A 17,103-nucleotide genomic window follows, 5' to 3' on the forward strand; every position below is an offset into this window, starting at 1 on the left:
ATCTATTATATTCGACGGCCAGAAGGTCAGAAATAAAACTGCTATAATCGCTTTTTTTTTTTTTTTATCACCCACAATTTATTATATCACACAAGTACACAACACTGCCATTGAAAGAAAAAAGTAGACCAATAAGTTAGATGAATTACATGTCAATTGGTTATCACCAATAATCTCCACAAGAACACACGCCGTCCTCAAACTTGTGAAACCTATTTGCATCTCTCACCAGAAACACCACCTTCAAAACCTTCGACAAGCCCTTGACAAAAGCATGGCAATCCCCGCACACTCTCAAGTTCTTGAAAATCCGAATCGTTTTGTTTCCCTTCTCCATTTCACCACACACCAATGCCAGCCCGATTGCCAACTTCTCACTGTGAAATCTCAAGCTCTCCTCCTTCGACTCCTCTTCCACGTCATGCAGCGCAAACCTCACCCCATGAACATAACCCAGCTGGGATTTTATTCTCTTTTCCATCTCCTTCAACACTTGATGAATCTTTTCCGTAAGCAGGTGTGTCTCATCCCCATTGTAGAAGAAGTAGACCTCCTTGTTGATCTCCACCCAACTGCGTCCTGCCTCTTTCTTTAACCCTTTCATCTTAAACAGTTTTCTTATTCTCTCGCACTCTTTCCAGTAGCCGGCCTCAGCGTAGATGTTTGACAGCATCACATAGTTGACCGGGTTATTGCTGTCCAGTTTCAGAAGCGTCTCGCCCACTTCTCTCCCAATTTCCAAGTCCCCATGTACTCTACAAGCACTAAGTAGAGTTTGCTGTATTCCAACATTCGGTTTCAAAGGCATGTTGTCGATGAGATTCTTGGCTTCTTTTACGCGTCCGGCTCTGCCAAGGAGATCGACCATGCAAGCATAATGCTCTACAATTGGTTTGATCCGTTTGTCGAGACACAATCTTGAGAAGTAATCTTCGCATTCTTCTATTAGTCCAGAATGGCTGCAGGCTGAGAGCACGGCCAAGTAAGTCACCCCATCGGGTTCTATGTCATCCGATTGCATTTGTTGGAACAGACGTACAGATTTCCTTCCAAGACCATGCTTGCCGTAGCCTGTGATCATAATCGTCCAAGAAATTACATTCCTCGCCGGAGTTTCATTAAACAGTCTTTCTGCCTCGTCTGTTAATCCACACTTGAGATACATATCCAGAATCGAATTAGTTACTGATATGTCTAAACCAGATGGGATTTTGATGGTGAAAGCATGCATTTGCCTACCTTGTTCAACCAGGGCAAAATCAGCAAACACGCCCATAAGGCTTGAGAGAACAAACCCATCTACTCGATGATCGATACTAACCCTGAGCTGCCTAAACAAATCCATGGCTTGTAGTAGATTGCATTCTTGGGCATAACCAAGAATAAGGGAACTCCAGGATACTAAATTCTTCTGTTCAATTTGATCGAATACCCTCTGAGCTTCAGTTAAGTGCCCACATTTTACGTACAGATCGACAAGAGCACCAGCAATAGTAGTCCGAACTGAGCACAGGAATCCTCTTGTGATTAAGGAGGAATGTATTTGGCTTCCTTGCCGGACTGCTCCAATACCACTGCAAGCTTTCAGCGTACTCGTAATCGTATATTCGTCGGGGACTTCTCCTAGCCCTTGCATTTTCCTAAATAAGAGCAAAGCACTCTCCCCATTTCCTTCAAGTGTGAATGCGGCTATCATCGCGTTCCAACTGATAAGATTCTTAACTGGCATAACATCGAACATTCGTGCTGCTTCGCGAAATCTTCCACATTTCGCATACATGTCGAGGATAGAATTGCTCACCACCGTAACCCATTCAAAACCAGATTTGGTGCACATATTGTGAATCTGCATTCCATTCTCAACAATGCCCACAAACCCAGACGCCTTAAGATTGATCGAAAAGGTGAACTCATTCGGCTTAATTCCCGAAAATCCCATTCGACTAAATAGAGACAGTGAGCCTTTGGCATTACCATTCTGTAAGTATCCACACATTAAAGCCGTCCACGAAACAACATTTCTCTCAGGCATTCTATCAAACACCTCAAGGGCAATCCCCATTCTCCCGCATTTGCCATACATATCTATAAGATCGTTGTTCAACATTAAGTCAAGCCCAAATCCCAATCTCATCACCATCCCATGAGCCTGCAGTCCCTGATCAAGCAGCAAATTCTTCGAGCAGTTCCGAAGGATATTCGCCAACCTCTGCCGCTCATTCATCCTTCCGAGCAACCCTGTTAGTCCCTAATGGCAACGAGAATCAGCGCCTTATCTGTCAGAGAACTGGAGAATTCCTTCGTACCCAAGTTACTAAATTGCAAAAGCACAAAAGGGTTGAAGAAAATTCACGCTCAGATTGTGAAGCTCTCGTTGTCACAGAGCAATTTCTTGGTGACAAAAATGGTGGATGTGTGTGACAACAGTGGGGATTTGCGCTACGCTGGCTTGCTATTTGAACAAGTTATGGAGCCAAACGTCTTTCTGTTCAACGCCATGATCAGAGCTAATACGCATAATCAAATATATGATTTAGCAATCAGTTTGTATAAGCAAATGCTGAGAGAAGCAGAAAACCAAAAACTTCCTGACAAATTCACGTTCCCGTTTGTGATCAAATCTTGCGCGGCGATTTTCTGTGAAGTTCTGGGGAGGCAAGTTCATGCCCAAGTGTGTAAATTTGGGCCGAAGTCGCATTTGCTGATTGAGAATGCTTTGATGGATTTGTATTTGAAATGTGATAATTTAGCAGATGCACACAAGGTGTTTGACGGAATGTCTGAACCGGATGTCATTTCTTGGAATAGTCTCCTTTCTGGGTATGTTAGATTGGGGAAGATGAGAGGGGCAAGGGCAGTGTTTGAGGAAATTCCTACCAAGACTATTGTGTCTTGGACAGCAATGGTTTCAGGGTATACGAGAATCGGGTGCTACGCCGAAGCTCTGGATATGTTCCGGCGAATGCAAATGCTGGATAATGAACCTGATGAGATTAGTATCGTTTCTGTTTTGCCGGCTTGCTCACAGCTTGGAGCTCTTGAGGTTGGGAAATGGATTCACATGTACTCGGAAAAGAAGCAGCTATTGCAGTCGGTTTGTGTTTGCAATGCCCTGATTGAAATGTACATGAAGTGTGGCTGCATTGATGAGGCTTGGCACTTGTTTGATCAGATGTTGGAGAGGGATGTGATTTCTTGGAGTACCATGATTGCAGGGCTGGCGAATTACGGGAAAGCTCGCGAAGCAGTTGAACTGTTTCAAGAGATGCAAATATTGAAGGTTGAACCGAATGGCGTTACATTTCTAGGTCTTTTATCAGCCTGCACACATGCTGGTTTATGGGATGAGGGAGTCAAGTACTTTGATTCTATGAGAGAAGGTCATAATATAGAACCGGAAATCGAGCATTATGGTTGTTTAGTTGATCTTCTGGGACGTGCCGGACACCTTGATCAGGCTCTTGACAGAATAAACAAGATGCCGATGAATCCAGGCTCAAAGATTTGGGGTTCGTTGTTAAGTTCCTGCAGGACTCATTGCAATCTCGAGATTGCCATTACTGCTATGGAGCACCTTTCGGTGCTTGAACCAGATGATGCAGGGAACTATGTGCTACTTTCCAATATATATGCAGACCTAGGGAAGTGGGAGGATGTGTCAAGGATGAGGAAACTTATAAGAAGTAAGAGCATGAAGAGAACCCCAGGTTGCAGTTCGATCGAGGTTGACAATGTGGTTATGGAATTCGTAGCCGGTGATGATTCAAAACCATTTGCGAGAGACATCTTTTCCATGCTAGAGCTGCTTCTTTCGGAGCAGAACATACCAGATGATAAGTTGGAGGCTACACCAGAGGACTGCAGTCAACTTTTGTGTTAAAATCGGGAGACAATCGGGCTGAGAAACGCCCAGAAAACAAAACTGTAAACCTCACTTATTCTTTCAGGAATCTAAATTGTTTTTTCTCATAGCTGGTTACCCTCAAGTTGCAACCCATTGCATTCCATTAGCAGTTTTACCTGAACTGTATGACTTGACCAAAGTTGGTTTTGCAGATGAGGAGGCTAACGGCCAGAGGAAAATGGTGCTAGAACTATCAAGACAAGTAGGAAACTGGCGAAGACGAAAGGTACTAGCTCTTCTTTCAATCATTTTTGTTAATCCCAAATGAATATATAGGTGCTAACATAAAGAAAACATTGCTATATTTCTCCAACTGCAGATTTCCTACCAATACAAAATGACACAAGGACAACAAAAATATCGGAAATTCGGAAGCAAAGTTGATCAGTTTCATTGATATAAACTCCCATACCACAGAAAAACAAACGTACAAATCCTACTCCTAGCTGAACTACTGAGCAAAAGAGAGGCCACAAACAACAATTATTGCATACACAGCACAATCCATAAACAGAGCATCAAGTACCTTCTTCCCCAACAAGCCTATCCCTAAAGCCTTGCCTAACCGCTCAGCCCACTCATACTCGCTACCACTCATAGTTTGACCCTCACCAATTCCGGCAGGCACTCTGTGGTGTCTTTGTTGACCGCTGTCAAAAATTCGAGCAAGCACAAGTGTCACATTGGTCACCAAAACCAGGTACAGAGGCCTAAAACCCATAAGGGTTTTCACCAATTTACTACCCAGTAGAGGAAAACCCAGATGGGAAAAAACCACCAGTACCGCAATCGCCATGGAAATGTAAATTCGGATCCTTTCTGATACTTCAATGGCGCCACTTATTCTACTCGCAGTGAAAAGTCTAGGCTTCTCAAATGACAATGATGATGGTCGTGACTCATTCTGAACAGTTGATGGTCGTGACTCATTCTGAACAGTTGATGGTGGTGATTCATCCTGAACCGTTGACGATGATGACCGTCTTTCCTCAATCTCAGGAGTGAAAACTGCAGACCCACAACCGCCATTATCAAACACAACAACAGCAACTAAGGATGGAGACTATTGGAGATAAGAGTGAAAGAGGGTACCTGGGATTTGACCAGGGACGTGGGTTTCGGTCTGGGACGTCGGTGATTCATTCTGAACCGTTGATGGTGCTGACCACATTTCCTCAATCTCAGGAGTGAAAACTGCAGACCCACAACCGCCATTAGCAACTACAACAACAAAGCAACTAAAGATTAAGGCTTTTGGAGATAGAGAGAAAAAGGGTACCTGGGATTTGATCTGGGACGTGGGTTCTGGGAATCTGATCCGGGGAAATCGACGGCCGGGATGGCAGGGCTGTATCTTCGCTGTGAGTTGCTGGGTCTGGCGGTGGTGAAGAAGAAAAAGAGGAGGAGGGGGGTAGGGTTTGGATCCGACCCGTGATTAGGGCAAGGCGGTCGGACCCTCGCTCCATGATCTTCCTCCGTCGGGCTTCTCGGCTGTTTGTGGTCATTTTTTCCTTCAATCAATCGATGACCGCTTCGTATTTTGCTTCTCAGCAAAGGCTGCAGTTCATACAAGTCTGTGATATCAGCTCTAGTTCTGGGTCGGTTGGTTTTGGATTCTCTGCTTTTGATTCGGACCCGAGTCCGATAGTAGTAAATTCCCAACTTGACCTCGTCTATTAACCAGCCTTTTTTCTATTTCTCATTTATATATCTCATGAAATTTGAACTCAAAAACTGACTTCAACAAAATAAAGACTGAATTTCACCGACAATGGTTATAGGCTATTACTTGACTCCACAACAATTCCTTGATTCAATTATTTAATAAAAAACATTGATTGAAAATGAGAATAAGTGTGTGTTTCAATACAATGGAGTCTGAGTTTCACTGACAACAGTTATCGATAGTTAATTATGTATCGGCAATGTCTTTGTTCAAACTTAATCAAAATTATTCATTGGAGGTGAGAATGAGTGTGTCTCACAAAGTGAATATTGAGTGTCACTAAACGAAATAGTCAATATTTATTAACTAGTCATCAATGATAATTGTCGATTCAATAACCTAATCACAACCGTCTACAAAAGAGTGAGAAATGAGCTCTTTTCAAAAGTACAACTAATTAATTTTTTCTTACCAATTACCGATTTCGGTGGGATGGGAGAGCCTCGAATTCGGATGAGAAGGCCACAATGGTGCTTGGTTCCCACTATGACACCAGCCCTCCTCCTTTCCAATTACCAACTTTGATAACTGATAAGTATTAACTATGAATGTCATTTAGTACTCCGGTCTAGTGATATTTCTCTTTACCTATAAGTGATTTTAACGAAATTATTATGACCGACACATTGCGGGAGTGCATGTTGCAAAATTGCTTTCTTAAATAGCATGAATAATGACGTGCTTCTTTGTAAAATATAAGTTCAACAAAAAATTGTAAATCAAAGATTTCAAAAACCAGATGATCTTCTCAAGAGTAGTTAGAAAACTCCTTCAAAAGAAAGAATAATCCACTAGTATTTTTCAGTTAATCAATCCATCTGTCGACTAAGATAGAACACCCCGAGTCATAGAGATGGCGCAATGCGTCTGTAAACCGCTCGGAAAGTCTGTCCCCCATTTCTGTCAACCTTCTGTCCTTCCTCCGTTGCAGAACTCAAGAGCTTCGTAACTGGATCTGCTTTGAGCTCTTCGTCGGTGAGAGCTTCAAACATGGGGTGATTCTCCAAGCAAGCCTTCATCCAGTCTCCAAGTTCCTCAACATCCGCAATTGTGTATATGATCCCACCGCCTTCTAGAACATAAGCATACTCGTCCAGCAAGAAAGGACTGATCACTCTACGCCGATGATTTTTCTCTTTGAAGTGAGGATCCGGGAACAGGAAAAACATCTTTGAAAGCTGCCCCTTCTCAAAGTAGTTTGGAATGTATTACATGGAATTAGTCCGAACGACTGAGACATTTTGGTATTGATCCGGATTTGTCACCCTTAATGCCAAGATCCTTTCCTTCACGTACTCTGTCACCTTATCCCTAAGCTCCATTCCGATCATCAAAGTCTCGGGGAAAAGGGTTGACAGACTTATCAGAAGCCCCCCAAAACCACAACCGATATCTGCAAACTGAACCTTCTTACAGCTATCAACTTGATCAAATGAGGGTAAGTATTGCTGGTAATGAAGAGAATAATCTACGTGACGCGGGGAGACAGGTACTGGAAAGATGGAGTCACTCAGAGGGTTGCTGTGTGCTCTTTCTCGGTAGAAGCGCTTCCGAGGCAGGCCAGTTGACTTGGGAATCATAAAATGCCAAACTGCAAGCAATGTATGAACCATTAACGAAATCTGTATTCCTTGGATTCTAACTAGACAAACCAAATTGTAAGGAAAGAGGGTTGTTTCGGATATCTGACTTTTTCCGCTTCTCTTAAATTCCAAATAATTTATTGGTGCATAAATTCGAAAACAATTTCATAGCGGCATTACAGCAAACAGGTGGTGGGCGTATGTAACACGTACCAATTTCAACAAAACGAAGAAGATGAATGTTTACCACAGACTAAAAAATCAATAGAAAACAAAATTAAATCATTTGAATTGTTCAGAAGAAGCCTCAGATGGCCGTACAACCACAACAACAATGGAAAACCAGAGAAGGAAGGTTCAAAGAGAAGAAACACAGACCTGGGAACAAAATTTGAAGCTTTTTGGAAGATGGAGGAGCTCTGCTACAGAGTGTCGGAGGCCGGGAGGGAAAGTACTGAGCAACTGGAATTAATTTACAGAGCCAGACAGGTCGGAGAGAAACGAAAAGGAGACACTAAGGTTGGGCTCTCGTTTAGGTTTGGGCTCTGGTGTATGCGGGTTGACTCAATTAGCCCAATTTCTTCAGGGTTAATATATCCAAGCCCATTTTGATACAAGTAAATAAAAATGTGCCACGAGGTCCACGGGCCACGACTTGATGGCCGATGACCCAGTTATTTTTTCGAGGTGACGCTCTTCTGGCACACAAAATTTTCACATTTTGTTGGCCCACTCTGCAATACCTGTAAATCTTACATACAAGTACGTTATTTTTGTGTGTCGAATAGCTCATATAAAAATAATTAATGAGGAGGGACAAAATAACTAATGAAAAGAAGCATTGAGAAATGGTTTTTCATAAAATCACTTAAATAATCACTAAACACGTGGAATGCATTTCTCTTCAATATCCTTAAAGTAATTATCCAATTAATTTTATTGTTTTTTTTATAATATTGGTGGTGGAGAAATCGAACACATGACGTTATGTGCAAGAATCGAACAATATATCGCCGGTGTCGAAGTAATGTTCTTTAATCACTTCGCTGCAAGCCCATTGTAAAGACTAAAATATTTAGTTAAGAAAGAAAAATTCAAGCCCCAAATTCTTAGCTCTAAAATTGCCGAAACCATCTGGTACTCCAAAGTCAAACTTCAAATATGAAGTTGTTCTAGAAAAAAAATCCACTACATTACAAAGATCTGATTCAACAGAATTTAGTGTAATGGGTAATGCTAGGAAGACCAGATTTGTAGACAAAATTGTAAAAAAATGGCATGGAAACTCATGATTTGATTATTACTTAAGCATTAATAAACGTGTTCATTTCTTATTGATAACACATCATTTAATTTGCAAATTTAGTCTCCATTTACCCTAGTGTAATTTAGTGCATTGACGCATGCTAATAAGAGTCTAGTATATCAAGACGATATCTAATGATCGACTCGTGCCTTGAACAAACTTTGATCTGAGTTTTCCTTGTACTTCTTTTTCAAGATATTAATTAGATCTCTACATATATTGCTAAGTGTATATAACTAACTCTCGACACCTCTGTATATGCAGGCAGAAGCAATTTACTGCCCGTCGTATGTAAATATTTTTACATCCCATCGTATGTGTTCTTGTCGTAATTATACGCATGTTTATATGTAACAGGATATCTAAATTTAGTAAAACACAATCTCAGTTCTCAACAGAAATCAGGCAAAACGTGTCCTTTAATGTTTCTCGCCATAGTTAGCTTGCTGTGGGTACAAAGTCTTAATATAGCAAATTGATGGGTCTGTCTGCATGCATGGCTCGAGTTTCTAATTAAGTTCTAATTAAGGTCTAATTCTCACCTAACTTGACCAATAAGCATCCTGTGTTGACATATTTTGAACAAGAAATGCCAATAAAATTAACCATTACATCTAACTTACGTACATACGCACGTATAATCAAGCACATGATTAAGTAAGGACAGTACTGTTCACAAAACTATCTATTAACTGTAACAAGGATCATAATTATAGACTTAGCTCTCGTTTGGAAATCCTTTTAAAATAATTGAAAGTAGTGCTTTTAGAGAGAATGTTTTTAGTTCTAAAAACACTTGAAGTACTGTTTTAGGATTCACTTGAATTTTTTACTAAGGATTGGTTACAAAAATAGTTTCACCGCAAAAGCCTTTCAGTCATTTATGAGCCATTAATCTGGATTCCCCCTTAATCTGCATATAAAACATTGGCTAGATAGCTTCATGAAATCTTTACATGCAACTACTCTTTTGAAAATTTGCATCCCTTTTGGGAACAATATTATCTCACCCTTATGCTGTCTTCGTGATCTTTCTTGTACCCTTTCCATCCCCAACAACTTAAATCTATTTATACCGAATAATTAATTTAAAAGTTTGCTTAATTATTTTGTACACTGCAGGAAGAATGCAAACACATGCAAGTGAGATTTACAGCAGCCTGGTATTTTATTTCGAAGTGTTTGACAAGTAGCATGTCAGACATGAACATTGTGAGACTGGCTTAGGGGTAGGGCTTCATCGTTCTAGAGTGTCTTCTTTGATATAAACCTATCAACTACTACTTTAATGTTATCAAAGTCGACAAAGTCGTCTCAAAATTTCAATTTTCAAAAGTAAATCGTTGAGCGTTAAATTTGATCAAACACGCATCCTACAATTAATCATGTATCTATCAAGTCGCTCGATTTATATTTTTTTTACGTTATTTGTAGATGCACGCAAACTTAAATAAATCTTTTAGCTTTGGTACATATATAATATGATAATTGGTTACATAACTAGATGACTTGTTCCTTGAATAAATATTTATGTGATTACCAGAGAAACAACAGAGTAAATAACAAAAGCATAATCATTCATTCACATCCCCAATTTATTGAATAAAAATGTGTGATATTTTTTATTGATACAAAAGCTGTGATTTTAATCATGTTAGTTGTGAAAGCTACTCTGACTAGTAGCTTAATTAATGTAGTCATCCAAAACCCTAGCAAGCTAACATATTACATGATCAAACTAACATATTACATAATCAAATATATCTCTTAATTTTAATCTGAGTACGTACGTAGCAGATAAATTAGTTTGGATAAATATAAAACTTCCATGGATATAGACTTAAATAATTAAATGTTTCAACAAAATTAAAACTCCTTAAAACAGTTTTATAATCTTGGAAAGGGGATGACAGATGGTAATCGTCTCTGCTAATCAATTTGTCTTTGCCTACCATATATGTTGATAGTTACACTGACAAACTTCCAACAACTACTTTGATCATCATCCTGGCTAATCTTCTTTGACACAGATTATGATAAAATTGTCCCAAAATTGGACTACCATGAAGCGAGGTTGAAAGTGCCCAAGTCTTCCTTTGTAATCTGTAAAGTGTCCTAATCTATGGAACATTTCACAATTGTAAATTTAACTCTTCTGTATTTTAGTGATGAGGTTAGTTATGATTATGGAAAGATTGAGAGGTTAGAACAGAATTATTGAGCATTTCGGTCCATCAGGTTTACGAGAATTTAATTAAGCACAATATGTATGTAGTAGTAATCCATCACATCTCTCTCTTGATTACTTGACAGACACTTCAAATATCAAATTGGTATATGGCTCTTGATCAAACTCACCTGTTCTTCCATCCAGTGCTGTACAGATCACAACTTGCTAATAATTTACGAGGATATTATGGGCGATTGACCGACATATTGGGTGATTGGAAAAGAAAATCAAATAAAATTAAGAATTTGTTATATAGGACTGGTTAAAAGGTGATAGTACATAGATTCAATTTCATGTAAGTATATACCACTGCAGAAGCATTTCTCTTGCTTTCTCTCACTTTCCTTTCTGCCAAACACTTTCATCTACAGGGCCTCTCCACAAGCATATTGGTTTGTTATATTAAGCACTTGAAGGACATGAAGGATATGTATAGGGTTTAGGGTTATATATATATATATATATATATATATATATATATATGTATGTATGTATGTATGTATGTATGTATGTATGTATAACGTATAAAAGGATATCATATATTACTATCCTGGTGTTGGACAAGTATATTAGTTGCTCTTTCTACGACTTCTTGTCTATTAGCAACCACAAGACGGACCCTTTGCTATTGTCAAACAAGAAAGTACCACCCATGATAAATTGTCAAGCAAGAAGCCAAAACATAGAAAGAAAGGGATCCAAGTTGTAATTATTATTGATGGGTTTTCTTCAGTGATAATGCACATACATTCTAAAGATCACTTGAGTTGAGATCAATAATTATAGGGTAAATGTCAATTATCGAAGAATTGTAATAGTCAATTCATATATTCTGCATTGCATCATGCATCGTGGAAGTATTTAATATTTATCTTGGTTCAGGCATAATTAACATCATAATTACTTATTTGCAGATATGATTGTACATATTTGGTTGAGGATAATGAGCTCAATATACATCATCCGTACATATGCATGAATATATTTTGGACATGAAAAGCTATAGGTAGCCTTCTAGGAATAAATAAAAGATTTGAGCTGGTCTAACCAAATTGCTATTCGACAAAATAAGGATGAGAACATTTTGGGGTGGTGCCATGAGCCGGGGGTTCCGGCCGTACGTTCTCCGAGACGATATATATTGATTTGTACTAACTTTTTCTGCTAAAGAAGCATATTGTATGAGTACTAATTAGAATTATGGATATAAATTAACATAAAAGAGCCAAAACACAAGGAACCGAGGGCAAGGGAATCCAGGGGGTTGTGTCTGGTTTGTGCCCCAAACCCTATTCCTCTCCTATTTTTCAGTACTCTTCAAGCATGTGACTCTCCGAGTCCTTCCAATTCGGGTAGACGCCTCTGTTATGGTTTGTACGTACATGTTAGCATCTTATATATTAAAAACAAATTAATTAATGAGATAAAAATTGATCAAAAAACTGAATAAATCATCGATCAAACATACAACTATCACATCATTTTGTAAACAAAATTTAGCAATTACGTCTGAACTCATATTTAGTCGTCATGGGACGACTTAGTGATACATGCCATGCCCTAGTTAGTGAAAGCAAATTATACTCAAATAGAAGGGCATAAATTGGACCCCTCTGTCTAAATATGACCTAGCCATCACGCTGGCTGCTTCTGTCTGAATTTGAACGGAGTTTACGTGAAGCATTGGATATGTATACAATGGTATTCAGCATGATTTGTCTTATTTGCATGTAGCAAGTCTCTGTAACTTATAATTATAATTTAATCTGTTATCATTTGCATCTTACTGCACTGCATATACATACATACATACATACATACATATATATATATATACATACATATATATATATATATATATTCACTTATTCAACTTCTTCGTCTAAGCTTCAATCCAATCACAGTTACAAAAATAACCCTCCAACCTTCAGTATGTACTGTACATGCAAGTACGTACGTATTCGTGATATCACACAATCTGAGCTAAAAAAATTTCCAAAAATATCTAAGAATATAGTTGTAAAATCAAATTCAAACTTCTCGTATATATAACCAAAAAGGAAGATCCCAGCTTCAGTAACTGTAGGATGTATACTTGAAAACCAACAAAAATGAATGCGCACGGGGCCATCAATTACAAAGGTCATTTCTGTCAATTCACACTTCATGAGTGCAGGTAGACTATAATGCAATAATCCCAAAACAAGGATTTCGTCCATGATCTTTGATAATATTAAAAGCTGTAAAACCTTGTATCTCAAGACCCATAGTAGGTGGGAACTTCACCTTCACACAGAGTTTGCCCCCAATTACTTTTCTTCACACCAGCTACTAGAAAGTTTAAATTCCAAAATTTCTTGTGCATGCTGAGCAAGAAAAGCCCTAGCTAGGCTCAACGTCTCAAGATCTCTCTTGCACCTTCATCACTCATCCATCGTAACCCCTCGTGCATCGGATCTCTTGATATTATTTTATCCCCAAAACAAAAAGGTTTTGAAAAGTGTCAAGACCTAATCAATATGTATGAACACATATCGCTCTCCATATATGCAAGGAAGATAGCTAGTTTCTTTTTCTTTTCTTTTTTTCTTTTGGTTTTGTAAGAGCTAGCTAATTAATTAACTGGCACCTACAAGTCTTCAGTACCCATCTAGGGTTTATGTTGTTGAGTATTTTTAGGAGATGAAGAAAAGTTAGATAGCTTTTCAAACTTAGCAAGTTTCAAATTGAGTAATTCAAGTTGTATTCTTGATCGATCGATCGATCTCATATGATTATCTTTGTCATATATGCAGAAGCCAGACAAGCCGGGCAAAACCCTAAAAAGGAAATTTGAAAGATCATCACATCATGACAGCAGAGCCAAAGGAGGAATTGCCACCAGGGTTCAGATTTCATCCTACGGATGAAGAACTTATCACCTTCTATCTCATGAACAAGATAAATGATGCCACTTTTACTGGAAGGGCGATCGCCGATGTTGATCTCAACAAATGCGAACCCTGGGAACTTCCTGGTACACATATATATAGTTTTTCCAATCTAACCCTTGTTTTCAGGTCATCCGTCACATGCACAAATTTGATCTATTTCTATATATCCATAGTTTTGTATTTTTTGCAATCAGCTTGTTCTTTACATATATATACCCTTTAAAAGAACCCCAAATATTTTCACCGATCATCAGATCTTTATTAGTTTTATACGTATAATATGATCTGAGGGGGCGGGAAGGGGGGGATTCGGATTTGTACAGAGAAATAGCATTAAGAGCAGTAGCTAGTGGGTAAATCTTGCTTACTTTTCTCGGCTCTTTGTTGGATTTAATTTCTTTTGCTTATTGATATTATTAATTAATTTTTAATTGAGACCAAGTATTTCATAAAATGTATTTAACTCATGTGAACTTTGCATATGAACATTACATGTTTCATCGTATATACTCTTCTTCGATCAGAAGTATATATTCTTCAAATTAGTTGTACTCACAAGATATATTGTTCTGAAAACATTTCTTGTAGCATTGATAATGGAAAATAATTAAAAAATTTCCCATATATATACACACACACATATATCAATATTCTCACCAGCTAGCATAGACAAATTAGCTTCTTGTCTAATTTAGTAGTGTTGATGAACAATTGTATTTCTTGGATCAAATATTGTAGCAAAAGCGAAAATGGGAGAAAAGGAGTGGTACTTTTTCAGCCTACGAGATCGAAAGTACCCAACGGGAGTGAGAACAAACCGAGCAACAAACATAGGTTACTGGAAGACCACAGGAAAAGACAAGGAGATCTTCAACAGTGTCACATCTGAGCTAGCTGGGATGAAAAAGACCCTTGTTTTCTACAGAGGCCGAGCTCCTCGTGGCGAAAAATCCAACTGGGTCATGCACGAATATCGGATTCATTCTAAATCCGGCTTTAGAACATCCAAGGTATACCTTGATTAATAACATCTAAGTATGAATTTGAATTAAGGATCTAAAACAACTAGTTTTAAGTTCCATTTTAAGTAATCTTATAATTAGTGGAAATCACCTTTGATATTAATAGGACTAGGGCTGATGAACTTGTGAAACTGAAATTACACTTCCAATCTTTCTCTCTCTCTCTCTCTCTCTCTCTCTCTCTCTCTCTCTCTGAGATAAACTTGTGAATACATGAACACATTGAGTTGAGCACAAGTTTCATTTATATACAGCATGATTCCATGCAAGATTTGTGAAACGATGTTCGTAGACGACATACCGTCCATAGTCCATATATATCGAAAGTAAAATAATATAGATATTCTTGCCCCCTGTGATTTATGTCTTCCACTCTATATTATTCCATGAATATAGATTTGATATTATGGATCAAATAATGAATAATTAACTGATTTGACTAAATTAATGTTGTACTAGCAGGATGAGTGGGTGATTTGTCGAGTCTTCCAAAAGAGTGCAGGTATAAAAAAGTACCCAACGAACCAATCAAGAGCGGCCAATCCCTACAACCTAGAAATAGGTCCAAGTATGGTACCATCACCCCTAATGCAGCTAGGTGATCCAAACCACCATCAGTTCCCCTATGGCAGAAATTACATGACTAGCGCTGAGATGGCAGAGATTTCAAGAGTCTTAAGAGGCGGCGGAGGCGGCGGCGGATCATCAAGTAGCACTGTTAACCTACCAATCCAACCCCAGTTCAATTACCCAATTGGTGGAGGAGGTGGTGGTGTTGGAGGAGGAGGAGGGTTTACAATATCTGGGTTGAACTTGAATCTTGGTGGCCCAGCATCACAGCCTATGTTGAGGACAATGCCACCACCACATCTGCATCATCAAGGCCCTCCATCTATGAATCATCATCCTCAAGTGCAAGATGTTACTAATACAGCCATGATGAACGGTCCAGATCATCAAGGTGGATATGGAACAATAGACATGAACAACAACAACGCAAATGGTGGGAGTGGAAACAGGTTTATGAACATGGAGCCTTGTGTTGATCTTGATAACTACTGGCCTCCCTATTAGGGTACTTAAGAGTATCAACTATCTAATATTCTCAAGGCCAATTAAGTTAGCGACAAGCTTGATTATTATTAGTTATTGTTATGCTTTAGGTATAAAATCGATTTACATGTCCTTCCCAGTTAGGGTAATCAAGAACTATGAACCCAGCAACTATAGTCCTATGAATTAGAGTCAAGTGGCTACTCTCGTTCAGAAACGTTTCATCTTGTTCAATCTACTTCCGTCATTTTAATGTCTTTCAACAATTATTAAGCTTAATTATAAAGTTGGTTTTGCCTTAACACACATTTGACATCCCTTTTTTGAGTTGCTTATTATTACATTTCAACATGATTCACAATTACTCAAATCGATGCTACGATTATTTTTCAACATAATTCACAATTACCCAAATCTGTGTTACAATTATGCACGTAGAAAGAGAAGTAGTGATCATTGGGTCGTGTCCATATTCTACTAAAATAACGTCATGTGATGTAACTAGTGGTGCAACCAGAAATTCTACCATGAGATGAACCTTAAATATCGATAAGCTTAAAGTGAAAAATGAAATAAAATTATGAAAACTTATATAATAACATAAAGGGAAATTTTATTTAGACTCATTTATCCTCTTTCTACACCCAACTTATTATTTTTTATTTTGAAATTTCAAATGTGCCAAATAATTCTCTTTCTACACCCAACAAGAACAAAAAGAAAATAATAATAATTTAGCAATAGGCAACTCCCGCCACCCTATCTCTTCAAACCTCAACCACCCATTTTCTAACGTCCCCAACTCCCCACCGCCACCTCCCTTACCACCCACAACAATTTGGAAATTATAACATTATTCCCAACAACCCCCAATTAAAAAACCCAAAAGAAACATGTCAATATATTTTTTTTCTTTTTTTGGAAAAATTAATGGTATTATTAACATATGGTCCAACACAATTAGATTCGACATGTCGACAATTTTGGCATAATTTGGACATGTTAGAAGGATTGCATGGAAGAGGGAGCTATTGTGTGGCCGGCGAAAGGTCGGGAAAGGGACATTGATGGCTGAGATCTTTGGGGGTTTCATTGTGGGCGATAAGAAGATGGTGGTGTGGGGTTGGGGAGGGGTAGAAATTGGGGGTGGTTAGGGTTTGGAGTGATGGCATGGCCCTGGATTTCTAGTGCTGGAATTTTATATTTTATATTTTTGTTCTTTTTCATTATGGGTGTAGAAAGAAAATTGTTGGGCAGATTCGGAATTTCAAGATTAAAAACTATAAGTTGGGTATAAAAAAAGAATAAATGGGTCTGAATAAAATTTCCCTAACATAAAATCATAC

The 17,103-nt window shown here is 38.4% G+C and overlaps 4 protein-coding genes and 1 pseudogene across 7 annotated transcripts; 2 read left to right on the top strand and 3 right to left on the bottom strand.

The window, feature by feature from the left end:
- Positions 1 to 26: 26 nt before the first annotated feature.
- Positions 27 to 2,224, bottom strand: LOC103456049 (putative pentatricopeptide repeat-containing protein At3g15130). Its single transcript, XM_008395678.4, has one exon. The coding sequence runs from the start codon at positions 2,222 to 2,224 to the stop codon at positions 164 to 166; it is 2,061 nt and encodes a 686-aa protein (XP_008393900.3). The 3' UTR covers positions 27 to 163.
- Positions 2,225 to 2,251: 27 nt separating this feature from the next.
- Positions 2,252 to 4,553, top strand: LOC103456050 (pentatricopeptide repeat-containing protein At2g20540). The gene is made up of 3 exons (XM_008395679.4): positions 2,252 to 3,924; positions 4,057 to 4,130; positions 4,224 to 4,553. Exon 1 carries the CDS (start codon positions 2,252 to 2,254, stop codon positions 3,878 to 3,880), a length of 1,629 nt encoding a protein of 542 aa, XP_008393901.3. The 3' UTR covers positions 3,881 to 3,924; positions 4,057 to 4,130; positions 4,224 to 4,553.
- LOC103456051 (uncharacterized) lies at positions 4,272 to 5,632 on the bottom strand. The gene is made up of 3 exons (XM_008395681.4): positions 5,184 to 5,632; positions 4,997 to 5,098; positions 4,272 to 4,912 (listed from the first exon to the last, which is right to left on the bottom strand). Exons 1-3 carry the CDS (start codon positions 5,407 to 5,409, stop codon positions 4,356 to 4,358), a joined length of 885 nt encoding a protein of 294 aa, XP_008393903.3. The 5' UTR covers positions 5,410 to 5,632; the 3' UTR covers positions 4,272 to 4,355.
- Positions 5,633 to 6,271: 639 nt separating this feature from the next.
- Positions 6,272 to 7,701, bottom strand: LOC103456048 (tRNA (guanine-N(7)-)-methyltransferase-like; annotated as a pseudogene).
- A 5,291-nt stretch (positions 7,702 to 12,992) lies between these two features.
- Positions 12,993 to 16,059, top strand: LOC103456046 (NAC domain-containing protein 92-like). Of its 4 annotated transcripts, none has more exons than XM_029095085.2 (4): positions 12,993 to 13,239; positions 13,545 to 13,765; positions 14,421 to 14,692; positions 15,164 to 16,059. In XM_029095085.2, exons 2-4 carry the CDS (start codon positions 13,600 to 13,602, stop codon positions 15,776 to 15,778), a joined length of 1,053 nt encoding a protein of 350 aa, XP_028950918.2. In that variant the 5' UTR covers positions 12,993 to 13,239; positions 13,545 to 13,599; the 3' UTR covers positions 15,779 to 16,059. The 4 variants fall into 4 exon arrangements, with proteins under 4 accessions (XP_028950918.2, XP_008393898.3, XP_008393899.3 ...); XM_008395676.4 differs by having other exon boundaries at positions 12,994 to 13,270; XM_008395677.4 differs by having other exon boundaries at positions 12,997 to 13,270; positions 15,167 to 16,059.
- The last annotated feature ends 1,044 nt before the right edge of the window (positions 16,060 to 17,103 follow it).

Source organism: Malus domestica, chromosome 15, assembly GCF_042453785.1.
Source record: "Malus domestica chromosome 15, GDT2T_hap1".
Classification (NCBI taxonomy): domain Eukaryota; kingdom Viridiplantae; phylum Streptophyta; class Magnoliopsida; order Rosales; family Rosaceae; genus Malus; species Malus domestica.